The sequence below is a fragment of the Trachurus trachurus genome (genome assembly GCF_905171665.1).
Source record: "Trachurus trachurus genome assembly, chromosome: 1".
Taxonomy (NCBI): domain Eukaryota; kingdom Metazoa; phylum Chordata; class Actinopteri; order Carangiformes; family Carangidae; genus Trachurus; species Trachurus trachurus.
The window spans coordinates 28,961,550-28,979,752 of NC_139891.1; the positions used below are offsets into that span (position 1 = coordinate 28,961,550).

At 39.7% G+C, this 18,203-nt stretch overlaps 1 protein-coding gene across 2 annotated transcripts; it reads left to right on the forward strand.

The window, feature by feature from the left end:
* The first annotated feature begins 1,464 nt into the window (after nt 1-1,464).
* Nucleotides 1,465-14,879, forward strand: LOC310986217 (cell adhesion molecule 3-like). 2 transcript variants are annotated; one of them, XM_083972046.1, is made up of 5 exons: nt 1,465-1,591; nt 9,797-10,063; nt 10,208-10,528; nt 12,477-12,725; nt 13,727-14,879. In XM_083972046.1, the coding sequence occupies exons 1-5, from the start codon at nt 1,519-1,521 to the stop codon at nt 13,897-13,899; spliced, it is 1,083 nt and encodes a 360-aa protein (XP_083828172.1). In that variant the 5' UTR covers nt 1,465-1,518; the 3' UTR covers nt 13,900-14,879. The 2 variants fall into 2 exon arrangements, with proteins under 2 accessions (XP_083828172.1, XP_083828171.1); XM_083972045.1 differs by lacking the exon at nt 1,465-1,591 and adding an exon at nt 7,677-8,331.
* The last annotated feature ends 3,324 nt before the right edge of the window (nt 14,880-18,203 follow it).

An 18,203-nucleotide genomic window follows, 5' to 3' on the forward strand; every position in this document is an offset into this window, starting at 1 on the left:
TAAACTTTAAAATGTGGACACAGGTTTCAACTATTGATATGGTTTTCCACGTTTCATTAGGTTTTATAGTTTTTGATCTATCAATGTTCAATGATCATGATCACTTTTGGAGAGATTTTGAGATTATAATGGGTGTGTATTGCGTTCGGGCTACAGTGGGTGACATCATCGGCCAGAGTGGGAGAGCGAATGACACTCTGTAAAATAGTTGTTGAAATGTTTTAGTCTTGACTAAAGTATTGAACATCCAGAGCCACAGTGTCAGCATGGATAAGAACACTGTTTGAAAACTTTAAATAAATGTTGTGTCGTTGCCATTAATGGACTTTCTGTGTGTCGTGTTGCATTAAAACAAACAGATATAACCATGTGTCTGAGATCCAAAGTGTCTATAGCCGTTCTGAACAGCCACACGTGATGGCAGGTTCATATATGGACATATCTTCTATATATCTCTAGTATTGCATTCAGTTAAAGTGACAAAGATTTTTGTGTATAGTTGTTTGTGTATTACCCTGTTACAGTACAACTAAGTTATTTTTGTGAATTTCAACAAAATATTTCCAAACTCTACGAGGAGAAAGAAACAAAGAAAATATGTATTTAAAGTTTCCAGTTTATTCCTAATAACAATATAAATATATGTGCACTGTCATTGTTTAGCTCATGAAAAGACAGAATAATTTAATCACAGTGAGACTAATGACTTTTAATGTACACAGAGGAAAACTGTAATAAAGAAACATGCTTGTTCGATTTATAAAATCCTACAGTATGGCCAGTTTAAATGGAGGGGCTAAATAACCAAGCAAATTTATAGGGAATAGGGAAAGGAAATATAAACTGAAAAGCAGATTTAGTTAATTATTCTCATTTTTTAAATGTCTTGTCAAATATTTTTTTCAAATTCTGATATTTAATTGTAGATTGACAGATATATTGTGTCCATATCCATTTTAAAATGTCAACTATTCATAGACAGATTAATAGTTGATTCTCAAATTCTATTTATAATAACTATTATCCGTTAAAATATGTAATTAAGGAAATGCTTTGATATTTTTCTGGTGGGTGACACTCCTGGTCCTCCATACCTTCATGTTACTCTTCGTTCCCTTTATTAAACGGTTTTAATATGAGTCCCCATCACTTGTACCAGGCTTGGTGTGTGGAAGTAAGATAACAGCCAGTGGATCAAACCACTGAGAGATAGGGGCGGGTGAAATTATTTTAACATTCAAAAGGCATCTTTTTGCATCATAATTGTTACAAACACTTTAAGAACATGTTTTAATTTTTCTTAAATGTACTCGTACCTCGCTGCCCCATACCCACAATTTCTGTTTGTGGTGAGGACAAAATGATCCACACATTACTGTCGACGTAGTGATGCACGTGATCAAAAGGTTTTGTTCAGTATCATAGTTGCAGCACATTGGAGCCTGTTCAGGCAATAATTTCACACTTGGGACTTTACTTTTCTTGCACCCTGTTTGTCAACAGCTCAAACCAAGAACAATGTTTTTCTTCAAAATCATTTTGGTTGTTTCTTTGGTGAATTTTCTGCACAACTTCTATGTGACCAGTTGTGGTAAGTTTTTCCTCCAACTGATGCCAGCATTTGTATTTTATCAGATCAAGTAACATTAATGCGTAGCCCATAGTCCCATAGTGGCCTTGCTTGTCAGATGTGGTTCTTTACCATGTAGGTCTAGTAAGTAGTTGTATAGTACATACATACTTCACATAATGGACACACCACATAGGATGAAATGGAACCTCTATTTATCCCAGAGGGCGTTAATTTTTTCATTATTACATACTATGTTCACTTGTTCAACACATTGATTAATTAGTTAAAAGTCAAGCCCCAGAACAGAAACAGCATACATCATATTTTCATATTAGTTACTGTAAATACAATAAGTAAGTCATTTAGTTAGTCATCAAGAAAATTCACAACATCATAGATAAAAACGAAACAAAATAAAAGCGTATTATCTTCTTTTCCATAGCAGAGTAGACATTTCAAATGTTTATTGTATGTTACTAAACAATCAGTTTCCTGAATGTTTAACATTTTACACCAGACTGTTTCAAATCACATCCCATAATAATGTCTTTCTTACAGATCCAGACTGTGCAGATCCCCCTATGTTCACTCCACCCAGGCCGGTGGTGAAGTATGGCGACCCAGTCTCTGCCTCGTGCTCCGTGTGTCCAACTTGTGCAGACAATGGATTTGATTTGTTCAGTGAATTTGGAAAGACGGCACTAATTGGAAGCAGAATGTTTTGGGAGGTTGAGAAGATGACTGAGTGGCGGCCACAAGTCACGTGCATCTATACTGAAGCTTCTGGTGACGAGTGTTGCACAGACCTGATCATAACTGTGTACAGTAAGTTCAAGTTCACTTTTATTTATATAGCACAGTTAAAAAGACCTGTAACAGTCATCCAAAGTGCTTTACAGAGCAGAGACAAAAACAAAAAGAATGCATGTACAAGAAAACATGCATACCATCACACATACTCACACAAATGCATGTAGCACATGCACATATGCGCACATACTATATACACATGCATACGTGCACGGCTACAGTAGTCATTAACAACAGTGCAAGATTATGTTAAAATGCACATAGACATTTTGAACAAAACTAGGCGAAGTCCCTGTGGATCCAAAGGCCAAGGAGAAAAGATGTGTTTTTAAAGCACACTTATTAAACCTCTCCATGGATCCCGCATAAAGCTGTTCCAGAGTTTGGGAGCAGCCACAGAGAGAGAGAAGGCACGATTGCCCCTTGGCCTTCAATTTTGATCTAGGTACATCCAGCAACAACTCACTGGATGACCGTAGATCTCTGTATGAGTATACAAGTCCGTACTGCTAAATAAAATCCACTTAGATTTACACACTCACACACTAGTGAGTCTTTCCTTTATTTGTTCTTTCATACACAGATCAGGATTCACACCCAGCTGATCTTTGTATTTCTGTCTCTTACATCTCTGTTTGTCTCCACAGAGCCTCCAGACAAGGTCTCCTTCAGCTTCAGTAGTCACACTGGACCGATGTTTGAGAATCGTAACTACACTCTGCAGTGTGAAGTACAGGACGTTGTTCCTGTTGAAGTCCTCGTTGTGACTTTCTACAGAAGACGAACACCACTCATTCAGCTACAGTCAACCCAGACAGGAGAGAAACCAGTCAGTGAGACCTTCTATCATCACATCACCTCCACTAAAGACGACGACAGAGTCCTGTACTGGTGTGAGGCCAAACTGGACCTGGGACCTGAAGGACCACAGCCCTCTCCAGTGGTGTCATCACAGCTCAGTCCCTCAGTAAGCTCAGACGTCTACTCGCCATTGTCCAGCGACTCGCTCGTGATGATGATCCTTGGAGGACTGGTTGTGCTGATTGTCTCCATCATCGCCATCTACGGCTTCATTAAGTTTAGGTTTAACTCATCTATTTGATGCTGTGTGGTGTGATATAGTTATATTTCAGTTCATATTTCTAAAGCGAGAGAGATTATTTTTTATATTTAATATGTAGCCTACTCAATGCCAACCAGTATTCAAAAAAGATGTGATAGTGATACGGCCGGCAGCTTATAGTAATGCAAAAATTATTCTTCTGGTGTAATACTAACATTTTACCACTAGATGGTGGTAGACAAAATGTAATCAACTAAGTCAGCAGCATTTGAAATGATCACTTTTGCTTTTCTACCTATGTTCTTTTGTGTTTGTTTATGCTTTTCTTTTTTTCTAGCAACCTGTATGGTATTTTCACCTTATAAACGTTCACATATTGGCTATTCTAACAGTTAGTAGTAGAAGTAGTACCAGAGGTGGTGGTACTAGTGATAGTCGTAGTGGTGGAGATGAATAGCCAAAAGTTTTAGCCTGATAAAAAGTAAGAATTAAGTTTTAGCCTGATAAAAAGTAAGAATTAAGAATTAATGTACAGTGTCATAGTTTATTTAAGTTACACAGGTGTCTTTTTTTAAATCAGGTAATGGGAAAGAGTTGATAATGTATATTTTCAATGTTTACTCAGAATGGACTGAGGTTTGATAACCAGTTATGTATAGGCTACTTTAATTGTTTTCCACTAACGTGTTAATAATATTTGTGGTTTTTTGTGTTAAATATGTATCTATCATTCATACTGATGTAATAAGTATTCATCTACGTTTCATCCTGTTCATGTTCTTCTACACCCGCAGTCAGTACCAGTATAAACTGAACATTTGAATAAATATTGAATTGTTAAACTCTGGAGTTGAGATTACAATCAAAGAATAACTGGTGTACACTTTCATATTTCGCTATAAGCGTTTCCTTTCATTGAACTGCTGAACAATTCCCATGCAGGTCAGGGAATAAACAGGATTTTGCTCTTGCCACGGTTGTTCGGCCTGGCTGCACATACAGTGTAAGTGATTTCCTTTATTTCTCTTGTCAATACACAAACGATGATTCACCTCATTACCTCTGTTTGACAAAGTTTTGTAAAAAGCGTCAACAGTTTCCACTCTAACCACTGTGCCTTTTTTCAGACGACCACTGAAGAAGAGGCGCTGAACCATGTTAACGCCCATAGTCACACATGCTGGTGATCTTATTAAGGAATTAAAGACGACGTGTGGTAGCTACATTGTGACAAGCTATTTTCACCTCCTACACCAAAATAAAGAACCGGTAAGTCACTGGTACTTTATTTTGGTGTAGGAGGTGAAAACGTAAAAACTGTTCAGGACTTGGGGAGTAATTCTATACGCAGGTGTTGCATGTGTATGAAACAATGAGCTCATGGACAGTGGGTAGTGTACATGTGTGAAAGTCCGCCCAAACCTGCTACATACAGGTAGGAGCAAGCCACCCACACTGACACACTTGGTGTTTTATGTTTATTTTTAACCACTTTGCATCCTGTTCTGCTGGTTTCACATGTCTTTATTTCCATTGTGTTTTTTCTTTTTCTTTTTTTGGTCACTTTTAATTTCTTTGTGTGTTTTGTCTCTTTGTGCTATCACATGCATTGTGTTGTTTTGTTATGTGCTCATTTAACAACTTCTTCTTTTTTTGTTTTTCAGTCACTTTTATATCTCTTTGTGGTTACTCAACATCCGTCCATGTAAAAGAAAACCTAGAAGTAGAAGACAGGAAATCCAAAGGCAAATTAAAGAGTAAGACAGTCTGAATGTTATTACTCAAATATGCAAATGTAGGGGAATACAAAGAACTGCAGAGGACAGAACTCGGTCCGAAATGACAGTTTAGCTCAAGTTGTAGCAGATATGTTTGTGAACAAATAAGTGATATATTTCTATATTTACAGTGGAAACTTCTCGGGTCTGGAAAGTGGAGAGCAGAGAGGATGTAGGACTTCTCAGCAGAAATGAGAACTGACCCGCTGAGATGAGTTAAGGTATTACTCACAGTTTATTTCTTTGTAAAAATCAATACAATGGCGCCTGTGAAGGAACTTTTAAGTCGGTCTCTAAAGACAACAAAACAGAGATAGAGTTAGAAATCACAACGTTCCCTTTAAATTCGGGACGACGTCAGGACAAATGACTAAACAGCGTGACCTCAGTGTCTGAATCGACCCCTGTGACCTCGCCAGTGATACGCGCTTGACAATCACACATGTAGCTGTTGAAGAGCATGTGGTTTCCTGAAGTTGAAGTTGGGCAATATTTCCATTGAAGTCCCCCCTCTGACACTTAGATGTCATCTGACTTTAACTTCCTAAAACTAAAAGGGTATTCACGTCAGTGTGACTTCTGTTTTTGGTTTTCTATGGAGACCTTTTAAAAAGAAAACATATTCACAGAAATAAGCAGGCCCTACATTTTTTGGCACTGACTTCAACGTTGTTTTTGTGAATGACTGCCACACCCTGGCTCAGTGAGTGAGACAATAAGGGAGATCAGATCACACAAAGTTGCACTGGAAAAACATATTTTAGTACAACTACTACAGTACAGCACAAGAAAAATAAACACTTGTGTGTGTAAATCAGCGTGTCAAGTGTAGAGAATGCTCTTTGGATGCGGCAAAAACAAAAAACAAATGGATCCCATGTGAGGAAGGTCAGGACAACCTCAGAGACCCAGTGAAGAAAACATTTGCCAGAACCAGACAAAGCAAGAGCACAGAAAGAAAAAAAACAGTCAGGCCAGAATAGATAACAACATTAAGTGTTTCCATAGGACACAAAATGTGCTGAACACCGTCGTCTGAGTCATGTTGTGTGTCAGACTTCCTCCTGCACAAATAAAGTAATTTACTTTTGACTGGAATGAACCTAATTACGTCAACTTCAGGCTCAGAATACAAATCAACAAAAAAGGCCAAACTCATCATTTTTGACATGTTTCACCATTGGATGCTGTGTTTTCTATCCATAACTAAATGAAAGCAAGGCATAGGGGTGTTTTTTATTTTTAATATAGGCTACTATGTAAGTGTGACATACAGTATAAAGCAGAGGAGTGGTTCAGATGTGTTTAATCGCTGACATACAGCTGGGGAAACGCAGCGATTTTCATTTTTGGTGAAAGTCAGACTTCACTTTTGTTGCTCTTTTACTTTCACCAACTGCCATTAAAATACCAAATACCATCTGATACGGAGGGCTGGCTTCCTCTGGCTAAGAGCTGGAGTGGGAGGGGCAGGTAGTGGTTTCTGAAGTTCAGCCTAAGATCTTTCCATGGTCCAACCCGGGAGGAAACAGGAATCTCAGGAAGGAGATAGGGAACGCCTGGTGCCAGACCACTCACAGTGACTGAGTTTTTCACATAGCTGCTTGAAAAAGTAGGCCACTATCTAGACCTGCTACTCTAGAGCGGAGACAATGGTGGGGAAGTATCGAGACACATTTACCGATGAGGTCCCTCTGTCTTACATTCATGAAGTCCTGTTGTGTTGAGAGAGACACAGAGAGAGAGGGAGAGAGACGCTGTCCTTTGAGGTCACATGAGGTCACTACTACTGGGGTGTCAGGTTGCTTTTTCTTTTTTCTTTTTTTTTCTGGTGCAGACATTTTTGTCAGGCTGCCAAAATGGTCCGTGCAGTTCTTCACACTCATCCACAGGCATGTGTGGCCTGAGTCTGAGGGGCGGAGGTTTACTTGAACTGAATGTTTGTTTACTGATAAGAATTTGTAAGAACTTTTGTAAACCCAAGTAAAGGTATAATAAGAAGAACAACATGTAAAAAAAACAACAACAACCCTGTAGGTCCTGTGTGAAACAACAATCTGCTGCCTGTGAACCCACTTTCAAATCTCTGTTAAGGCGTCATCAACGCAGTGACGTGAGTTCATACGAAAAGAAACAATCAAAGTATATTTTGGCTCCGATATGATGATGAAGACGCAGCCAAAGTCAACAATGTTAGAAACAATATTCTTGGTTTTCATTCAACTCCTGAGGTTGTGGCAGGATCTATGACATCACAGCTCACCTGTCTGTCTCTGTGACATCACAGCTCACCTGTCTGTATCTATGACATCACAGCTCACCTGAGAACCTGTCTGTGTCTCTGTGACGATGGTTGAATCCCATACAGTCTTTCCCTCTTTATTGTAAAAATCAACGTTTCACAGAAATCACATGACATGGTCGCTGGATGGAAATAACTCACTGCCAGAACAGGGGAGATGGTTGGATAATGGCCAGCGACAAACGGATACAGCCACACAGGCAGCCTATTAATAAACAGTCATTTTTGAAGTGGCCTGTAGCCTACATAATACAGTGTAGGTTGTATCTAAAACAGCTTATGAACAGCCTATTTATGAATTATCATATTATGACTATGTGTTTTATTACACTGTCATTGTGTCTCCACAAGCCATAACAAACCCATACATCTGTTTACATCTGTATTTTAGTGTGTCATAAGCCGTCCACTGCCTCTATCACTGAGCACAGGGATTTACAATAAATATGACATCATTTACAGGACAGCCCCTAAAAAACTGTTCTGGAGTTTCAGGCAGTAGTTTACCGGGATTTCCCAGTAACTGTATCAATTTTCTCACTCTCTCTCTTTCTATGTCCTGACTCGGCCGTTGGAAATTCACGTGAGTCACCCCCGAGCCCCGCTCCCGCCCGCAGCGCCGGACTATTTCATTGAGCTTTTACTTTCAATTTCAGACTCTTTCTCTGACCGTCCCTGGGCTCACGCGCTCCTGTCTCCTGTTTGCTGAAACATCATCGTAAAATGGACACAATGTTTTTGTCTAAGTTGTTCCTGATTGTTTCTTTGGCGAATTTCCTACACGACTTCCACGTTTCCAGCTGTGGTGAGTTTTCCGCATCTGTTACGGTCTCAGATTTTTCACACACTACAGGCTGCGCCTTGGATCCATACCCATCACAACTTAATGTTCAGTTGAGTTTTATCAGAGAGAGCCACATGGAGACTTTTTACTTTCTTATGAGATACATTGTATCGATTTAGTAAATTTGGATTATGCTATTTAAATCACAGTAAGATTACGAATAAGAATTAGGCTACTTTAGCCCGAAAGGGAAATTCATTCAGTCTAAAAACTGTGTGATAGTGAGTGGATCGTTTGAACTGTTAATCACTGGTGAATACACTTGTAACCTAGCCTATAATTAATATAGGCTATAAACATTTTTCTCATTTTTACCGAGCCCCTTAGGGACAAAAGATGAAGTTTCTCGAGATCCCGCACTGACTGTTTGTCTGTCTGTGATAAAAGCAGATAAATAGGCCTAAATAACAGATCTATGGACATTTATCACACTTACGATGCATTTAGTGCCGTTAAAGACGTCTCAGCGCGTCTGTCTGTCATACGTGATATCGTTTATTGTGACAGTAGCTGCGGTCTGATGTGAGACGGAGCTCAGCTTTGGTCCGGCCGGGTCTGATGCCTGATGCTCGGCTACAGCGGCTCGCTGTCTCCCCGTGAAGAGGTGGTTTGCCCCTCTGGCTCCGGTCGGAGCAGGTTTACAAAAAAGTCTGCCCAGTGGCGGAGCTAGACTTTTATCCTTGGGGTGGCCAGAGGGTGGCCAAGCTATTAGGAGTCCACAGACTATGACAATGAATTTGTTTTTCGAACAATCACTTGCAATCTAAATGTTGAAATACATTTAAGTACATAATTACTCACAATCACACAGTTAGCCTACTTGCTGAACACGGTTACTCACTCACACTCACAGTTAGATGCCCAGGGGTGGGGGGTGGGCTTCGGGGGCAACACACATCTGTCTGTGATGTAGCAGATAGCCTACACAAATACATTTCTCACTTTGTCTGACTGTTTCAGTGCGTCTGTCTCTCAGTGACCAGAGAGCAGGTGTAGACACACACACACACACACAGCTCTCTCTACCTGCTGTTGTGGTATGATGAGACTAGCACGTTGTGTGTCGTGCAGCGTAGCGTTGTGTACAGTAACCTGTAACAGCAAACGTGTTGCCAATGGCCAGCGTCATCTACAGGCTCACCTATAACATCTGGCCGGACTCACCAGAGCTGAGCTCCGTCTCACATCAGACACTGTCACAATAAACGATATTGCGTATGAACTGTAAATACGTCTCTTACGGCACTAAAAGCATCGTCAGAGTGAGAAATGTCCATAGATCTGTTATTTATTTATCTGATACATCACAGATCTAGATGTTTCAGCAAAACTTTTTTTTTTCACCCATCACCCATTCATGAGGAATGTGGTCGCTAAGTTTACACGAGACTGTTTAAAATCACATCCTCTAATATCTTTTTTACAGATCCAGACTGTACAGATGCCCCTGTGATCACTCCAACCAGACTGGTGGTGAAGCATGGTGACCCATTCTCTGCCTCGTGCTCCGTGTGTGAAAACTGTGAATACGCAGTTTATGAATTTGAAAAATCATTGGGAAATACAATAAAAATCGGAAACACAATTCTGTGGGAAGTTGAGAAGATGACTGAATGGAGCACAAATGCCTTCTGCTACTATACTGATGACTCTAACCACCAGGCTGTTACCAACCTGTCCATAACTGTGTACCGTAAGTTAACTCACTGTTGAATAACATCCACACTCACGCACCAGTGATTCTTTCCTTTATTTGTTCTTTCATATACAGTGATCAGGATTCACACCCAGCTGGTCTTTGTATTTCTGTCTCTTACATCTCTGTTTGTCTCCACAGAGCCTCCAGACAAGGTCTCCTTCAGCTTCGGTAGTCACACTGGACCGATGATTGAGAATCGTAACTACACTCTGCAGTGTGAAGTACAGGACGTCGCTCCTATTAAAGACCTGACTGTGACCTTCTACAGAGGACAAACACTGCTGACTCAACTACAGTCCACTCAGAGAGGAGAGAAACCAGTCAGTGAGACCTTCTATCATCACATCACCACCACTAAAGACGACGATGGAGTCCAGTTCTGGTGTGAGGCCAAACTGGAACTGGGACCACAGCCCCCTCCAGTGGTGTCATCACATCCAGCTAATGTTTCTGTGCTCTGTGAGTCTGACAACACTTTCATCATCATCATCATTATCTGGCTTCTATTGGAGTGATCATTGGAGTATCATGTGATTCACTTAAAGCTGCCCAAATCCTATTTTTACATAGACAAGAAGGTTATTGCCGGGTATATTTCATTTTTCATTTATAGCATTTATAGCCTTTGTATCATTGTTGTTGTGATTATCTGGACCACAACAAGGGCAGCAGAAGCAAGTGAACATACTGTATAGGAGCATTTATCAGCTTAAAACCTTTTAAGAGACCAACAGTAGAGCTAATAGTAAAATATAGACTATAGGCTATCCCAGATGTGTCAGGTGGTCAAATATATAGCTGCAAAAATAACCACATCTGCTGGGTGTGTATGTGGATGATTGGTTAAATTACAAACACATCCGAAATATCTCTGTGACAGCTAATGGATGGATTGCCACAAAATTTTGCATCAGGATGAATTGAATGATACACAGCAGTCCAATCCAACGAGGTCATGAGGTCAACATTAGTTCATTTACACATTCCCATCAGCCTTTGCAGTTAATTGGTCTGTTCCATTTACATTAGAAGTCCAAACTTGGAGCTTGGAAAGACATCTCCTCCGAGTTGAGTGCTAACTAACACAGAAGTCGGAAAAATGGCTGATTAATATAACAAAACGAAAATACAACAATTTGTTGGATTTCAATGCTAACAATTTAAAACATGTATGTAATGATGATTGACAGCAATACTATTTTGATAACTCCAGACTGTTTTAAACAGCGTAGGAAAATGGTCAGGGATACAAACAGCAGGCTATGCACATGGTTGACTTTAACCATGTATGCTTTTAGAAGAGAAATATAATGAACAGTAAAACTGAAGAGTGCCAGCAAATGTTTAAGTGAGTGTCAGCCATCTTGAATTCTTATGTCGGGGCTTCAGGGATTCTTCCAACTTTCCGAGTTGGAGATTGGATTTCAGGGGTCGTTCCAGATTTGCGGGTACAACTGGAGCGCACCCATATGTGTTTTTAATGCTAACCCTAACCCCAGTATGCTAACATACTGATATTAGTGTTTAGCTCAACTTTAACTTTAACTGAGCCACTTGCAGTCGCTCTTAAGATCATATCAATGACTACACAGAAAGAAATCTAGTTTGGTCAAGTCAAGACAATTAGAAAAAGTAGTTCAAAATACAATAGATTTTTTTATAACAGAATATAGCACAGATAAGCCACATACCAGCAAAAAATCCCACTCGACTGCATCTATGGTAAAAAAAAAAAAAAAAGTACCTAAATGTTCACAGGTCATATACCTAAGTAATAAAAAACTAAACCCTACTATCCATGGGAAAGTACAAGAAACATCTGCTTTGGTTGTATAAACAATGACTGCTTCATTGTAACCATGGTGATTCTTCCTGTGAGGTTTAGGTTGATTTATCCATGATAATATTGTATAGACGCTACACACAAAGGTCAGTCAGGTGTTTGGTGTCGACTTCCTGGCAAAGGAATTGCCGGAGTTTGTGTCCACAGTCAGTGTGTGAGAGAAATTGAGGCTAAATTACATAAGAGGAGCAATGGTAAAATGGAAATTAAAAAAAAAAAAAATCTAGTTAAACTTTAACCCTAACAAATACTGACTTGTAACATGCCCACTCCCAGTTTAATGACGTAAAATTACCATATGCTTTCTGTATAAAACATTGATCTGCAAAATATATAGAAGGTCAAAAGGGTAAGAGAATAGAAAGTGAAACATGTTATTCTTAAATGATGTGGAGAAGCAAAACAGCATGTTGCAGCAGAAACTGAAAGTGCTGTGGTGAAAGAAAATGTGGTACTTTCCAGCTCTGCTCGTTCACAATGATGGATAAGATTTGATTTTCCGTAAGTTTTTCCATGTTGCCATCATGACACATTGTGTTTCTCCCTCCCTCCATAAACACACAGATAAGCCTGTGGTACTAACACAAAATAGTACCGCCATCGCAGAGGGAGAGCGTCTGGAGCTGAACTGTTCGGCTGAGGGAAACCCTCCACCCTCATACTCCTGGAGCTCACCACAACCAAACTCCTCCCCTATGAACAACAGAGTTTTCATTATTGATTCTGTGACTACTGAGCAAGGAGGGGAGTACACCTGCACAGTCAGCAACAGCATGGGGAAGGACACTGTGACGTATAATGTGGATGTCAAATGTGAGTTTGAAGTTTGTTATCGTTAAAATTAGTAGTTGTAGTAGTATATGTAATATGTAAAGTATGTAATGATGATTGATAGCAATACTATTTTGACAACTCCAGGCTGTTTTACACGTACAAACAGCGTAGGAAAATGATCAGGGATACGAACAGCAGGCTATGTACATGGTTGACTTCAACGCTTTTACGAGATAAATAAAATGAACAGTAAAACTGCAGAGTGCCAGCAATTGTTTAAGTGAGTGGCAGCCATCTTGAATTCTTATGTCGGGGCTTCAGGGATTCTTCCGACTTTCCGAGTTGGAGATTGGATTTCAGGGGTCGTTCCAGATTTGCGGGTACAACTTGAGCGCACCCATATGTGTTTTTAATGCTAAGAATAGCATGCTAACATACTGATATTAGCTCAACTTTATCTTTAACTGAGCAGTCGCTCTTAACTCAGTAAGATCATATCAATAACTACACAGGAAGAAATCTAGTTTGGTCAAGTCAAGACAATTAGAAAAGGTAGTATGTAATTATAACAGAATATAGTACAGAAAAGCCGTCATGACACATTGTGTTTCTCCCTCCCTCCATAAACACACAGATAAGCCCCGGGCTGAGGTGCCAACACAAAATAATATCACCATCGCAGAGGGAGAGCGTCTGGAGCTGAACTGTTCGGCTGTGGGAAACCCTCAACCCTCATACTCCTGGAGCTCACCACCTAACACACACTCCTCCCCTATGAACAACAGAGTTTTAATTATTGATTCTGTGACTACTGCGCAAGGAGGGGAGTACACCTGCACAGTCAGCAACAGCGAGGGGAATGACACTGTGACGTATAATGTGAATGTCAAAGGTGAGTTTGAAGTTCGTTATTGTTAAAATTAATAGTAGTAGTAGTAAAATAGTTTGTGTAAAAACAGAAAAAGAAGTTCATTGTGGCTGCTCTGGTATTTGTGACATTGGTCTGACGTCTAATATTCTCTCTTCTGATTTTTCTGCAGCCAACATCCTCGTATACATCATTATTGGGATAATTGCTTTGATTGTGATTATCATCGTCATAGCAGTACTAAGCTACCGCTACAAAAAAAGCCATAAGGGACAGTACAATCTGACGATAAAGGAGGTTATTTGTTTGGGCAAAGGGAATGGACACGTTGCTCTTCCTATCTAAGATTAAGTCTGTGGGAAAGTATAGGAAATGTGTTCAGACAGCCTGCACTGGACCAGTTGTTCTGTGTTCAACTGCAACGTTTATGATGCCGAACACCAACTCCATCAACATCTGGCAATTGACTGATGTTAAATGATATCTCTCTCACCAACATTTCTCTGCTGATGCCCAATGAGAGGGGGAACTTTCAACTTGTGCACACAGCAAACCCAACAGGTGTGTTTGCAGAAGCTTCAGTTTAGAGTCAGCCATAGCTGTGTTTAGCCTGACCCCGGCAGCAGTCTCTGTGTGTCACGTTTAACACATACTGTTCCTCATGGTTAAACTTAGGTTTTAAGGCCTCAGACTGATGTATTAAAGGAGAGGTGTCTGGGCCCTGATGCTCTGAGGCCCCACAGCGTGTCGCCTTCTGGTTAATCTCACCTTGAGTAAGGTTTACTCACTGTTCTGGTATTTTCATGGGAACTGAGTAAGAAAAAAATGTAAATATCAACATGCTTGAAGTTTGAATGATGAGTCTGGTACTGTAGGGGGTTGATGAATGTGTATTTTTATTGCTCTTGCACATCATTTGTAATGATTTGTAAGACCCAGTTTTTATATCTGTGAAAAGAGAATGATTAAAATTTCTCTGTTAAAACACTGTAGATTGTTTGATAAAGAGATGTCATTTACTAACAGAAATGGGAAATGACATACGAGCTAATATACTAGTATTGTGCGATTCTTTGACGTGAACATGCTGTTTAACTGTTTCTCATGATTTTATTTTAGTCATGTTACTACAAAACACACCGTAGAGCTATTAAGAGATGTGCTTCATGTAAGGGTGTCGGTGTGAAAACCCACGTCTCATATGAACTTCCCAGTCGTAACTCAACCACTGAAAGCTTGAGCTTGACCTCACAGTTATCCATTTCCGCTTTCGCTTCATGCATGTGTAGGTGTGTGTGTGTGTGTGTGTGTGTGTGTGTGTGAGAGAGTGTAATTTTGTACTATACTGTATGTAGTGTTAGGTGAGTGACAGTAAAAAGAGGAACCAAACTCATATATGCTGTATAATGGTGATGAGCCTTACACTGTAACTTTTGTAAAGATAAGCTTTCTCTGGCTCTTTCATTGGTATTTAATGTAAAGCTGTTGCATTGAACAAGATATCCTACTGTCTATTAACAGTGATTAAAGTTGTACAGCACAATGTTAAATGATGCACCATTATGTTAAAGTCATGATCTTCCTTTTACCTTCTGTATACTATTTAACTTAAAGTGTTAAAATTAACAGTCTGGCCCTAGATTTCACTCATCCAGTGTAAGAATCTGACCTTGTACCATTGCATAAATAAAAAGTTTTTTCAGACACACTTGGCCAAGTTTTATTGTGGTAAAATGAGAAAATGTGTGTAATAATCTGAACTGGAAATAGTAAATAGTTCATAAATTGTCCTGTTTGTGAGATTTTGTTGTTATTAGCTTGATTTTGTTAGAATTGTGAATCTCTGAGGCTTTGAGGGGAAACTCCAGTGCTTGGGCGAATCAGGATGGAGCTACTGATTACGTCCCCCCCAAAACAAGTTTAACTGCCTCTTTCCTTCTCCTCCTCTTCCTCCCACTCTTCCCCTTACGTGAAGAGATTTGGAGGTAAGGAGAGGACAACAAGAGATCATCAGGAATAAATCTGTGTATTTTATCATAGTGTTGAAAATAGTATAGTGATAATGAATTGCTGTCATAGTAGATGAAATCAAAACCCATCATAAATGCAGTGACACCCAGTTACAGTTTGTACATCCCGTAGCCTATATAACTGAAATCAACAAGTCTTTATTTTGGTCATAATCAAGAGTTAAACCATGAGAATATCTCAGCCTTTTTTTCACGGTGTGACACTTTCAGGACTTCAGCAAATTGATAAAAACAGATTTGCTCACTGTGACAGATTGTCATGGCCGTTTTAACAGCAGGATCACACATCTGAAGAGTGAAAGCACTTCCAGAGGAAATGCCTGTGCATCCGGCCTGGAGCTGTGTCCTGGTGCCCTGATGTATTTTTTATTTTCTTTAAATGGAGGCAAACGGTCATGGTTTTAAAAACATGACGGCAGTGTTTTTATAAAAGCCCCATGACCCTATTTGGTGACGAGTGGCATTATTATCTTTAAAGTGTTTCTAAGAGGTGCCGCCCTCCTCTTGAAAACTGCATATTCACACTGTGTAGATTGTTAAAACCTCCCAGATACAAATCCCGGTTTAACCCCTGAGGGAAAAGGCAAATAACATAATTGTTCGTCAACATGTTTAAAACCTGGAACAAATCATCTGTTTTGTCCTGTATGGTTCTGTATCCAGGAAGTCTTTCCTGTCCCTTCAGTGGGAAGGTCAAGCGACACATAAGGACATTGACCCTTTTTAATGTCATGTTCAATATAGGTTACTGTATAATCATTCTTACATGCAATACTATTGTAAGTTATTATGTCATGTGCAATATCACACTCTCATTAGCATGTGGAATATTATAATTATTATTCATTATTATGTGGACTGCTTTTGTTAATCATATCATGTGCAATATTTAATTCATCTTGTATTGAAGCAGAAGTAAGCGGAATGTTTATGTTAATATAAGTCTTAAATAGTTATATATCTTCCAACGGCAATCACTTATATAGAGTGTTTGGTCTGAAACACGGGTCTGTCAGATCTGCTCTGCTGTAGCCGAGGAGAAAACTTTCCTTGTATCCTACAACCTTTATCCAATGAGGAGAGAGAACGGCATAAAGGGGCGGTCCTTCTCTGTGTGTGCAGCCAAGGGATGCGCGAGCAGGTGGTGACGTAGGGACGAGGGCGGAGGCTGCTAACCGGATCGCTTACTTCTGCTTTAATACAAGTGCATTTTATTTTCCTCTCTGGGAAGCAATCTCTGGCACATCAATTTCTTTAGATATTAATACAGTTCTTCTGGTTCTGTAGGTTATAATAATGTCTAATCTGGTTTTATTTCATCTATAGCTACTTCTATTATAATAAACAATCTTCCTGTGATCACTTCATAGTGTTGTACCCATGTAAAATATATTCTTCAATGGTTGCACCATAGCTATTTTTTTTTTCTTTATTAGCAAATATTGCATGTACAAAACCAACAAGGTAATGAAGAACAGCACATCAAACATGAAAGGACAGTACAATGATGGAGTAAATTACAAAATATATATTGAATAAGAGGTCTTAATATAAATAGTGAAGATAACAATAATAATAATAATAAAAAGGTAAGTAAATAAATAAATAAGTAAATAAAAGATGGATAAAACAAGTATGAGGAATAAAAAAAAACAGGACAAGGTAGTTATACACAAAAAAGTTAGTCAGAGGTTTCAGGGAAAAACTTTTCATAATTACTTAGAAATGTATTGCTTTTTTGTTGTTTATCAAGTAAAGAGATTTAATGAGAGAAGTAGAAAAGGGGCAAATTTACTATTGACCCCTTGCAGCTACGTCACAATTAGAACGTGACGCGAGAGGCGACACCATGACGGACGGCAGAAAGGGCTCAGTGATAATGTACTGTCTATGGGTGCCGTCCAACAATGTGGCTCGATCACTTCACACTACAACCTCACAGCATTATCACTTATTTAAAATAGAATATCTACTCATCCGTTGCAATATTCTGTTTGTTTATTTGTTATTCGCCGTAGAATATCTCAGTTTTCTGTGCTTTTTCCACTGCTAAGGAGCTAACGTCAGTCAGTGCCACACTCCCCATACAGCAGCTGCTGCTGTCTTTGCTGCTGCTGTCTACAGTTAACGGACCTGGAAATTAAAACCTGGTCCGACCCGTGGGTGTTGAAGACCTGACCCGACGTCTGTATAATTAGTGATCATTCTCTGATTAAACCCGGCTGACAAATAAAAGAAAACAGGAAGCCGTCTTCGTTGCAATCGCCGCGATCCGCCGGCGGCGACTACGTTGTGACGGTGCTATGTTTAATACGAGCGTTAGCTGTTGTTAGCCACAGCATGTAGCTCAGCTAGCTAGCTTCAACTGTGTTTACATCGACTATACACTGTAGATAAACTAACTTATAATGGCATCGATAACGTGTCTGTATATCTTCACACTGGTCCTGTTGCTCATGTAACCCCGCTGCCAGTGGCCAGCCCCCGGTTCTTAGCTCTAGACCAGCAAGGAGTTGGTGCTTGGGACCAGTTTTAAGGACCAATAACCGGTTTTTAAGCGGTGGAAAAGCAAAGAACCGGTGCTAGTCAGGCTCTGGCTCCGAACCAGCACTCGAACCA

What these genes read in the sequence shown, in the direction of transcription:
- LOC310986217 (XM_083972045.1), top strand. Translation starts at nt 8,250, where the DNA reads ATGGACACAATGTTTTTGTCTAAGTTGTTCCTGATTGTTTCTTTGGCG. An exon ending in CCTGTCCATAACTGTGTACC is followed by an intron (nt 10,064 to 10,207) that starts GTAAGTTAACTC and finishes TTGTCTCCACAG; the next exon opens with AGCCTCCAGACAAGGTCTCC. An exon ending in AGCTAATGTTTCTGTGCTCT is followed by an intron (nt 10,529 to 12,476) that starts GTGAGTCTGACA and finishes ATAAACACACAG; the next exon opens with ATAAGCCTGTGGTACTAACA.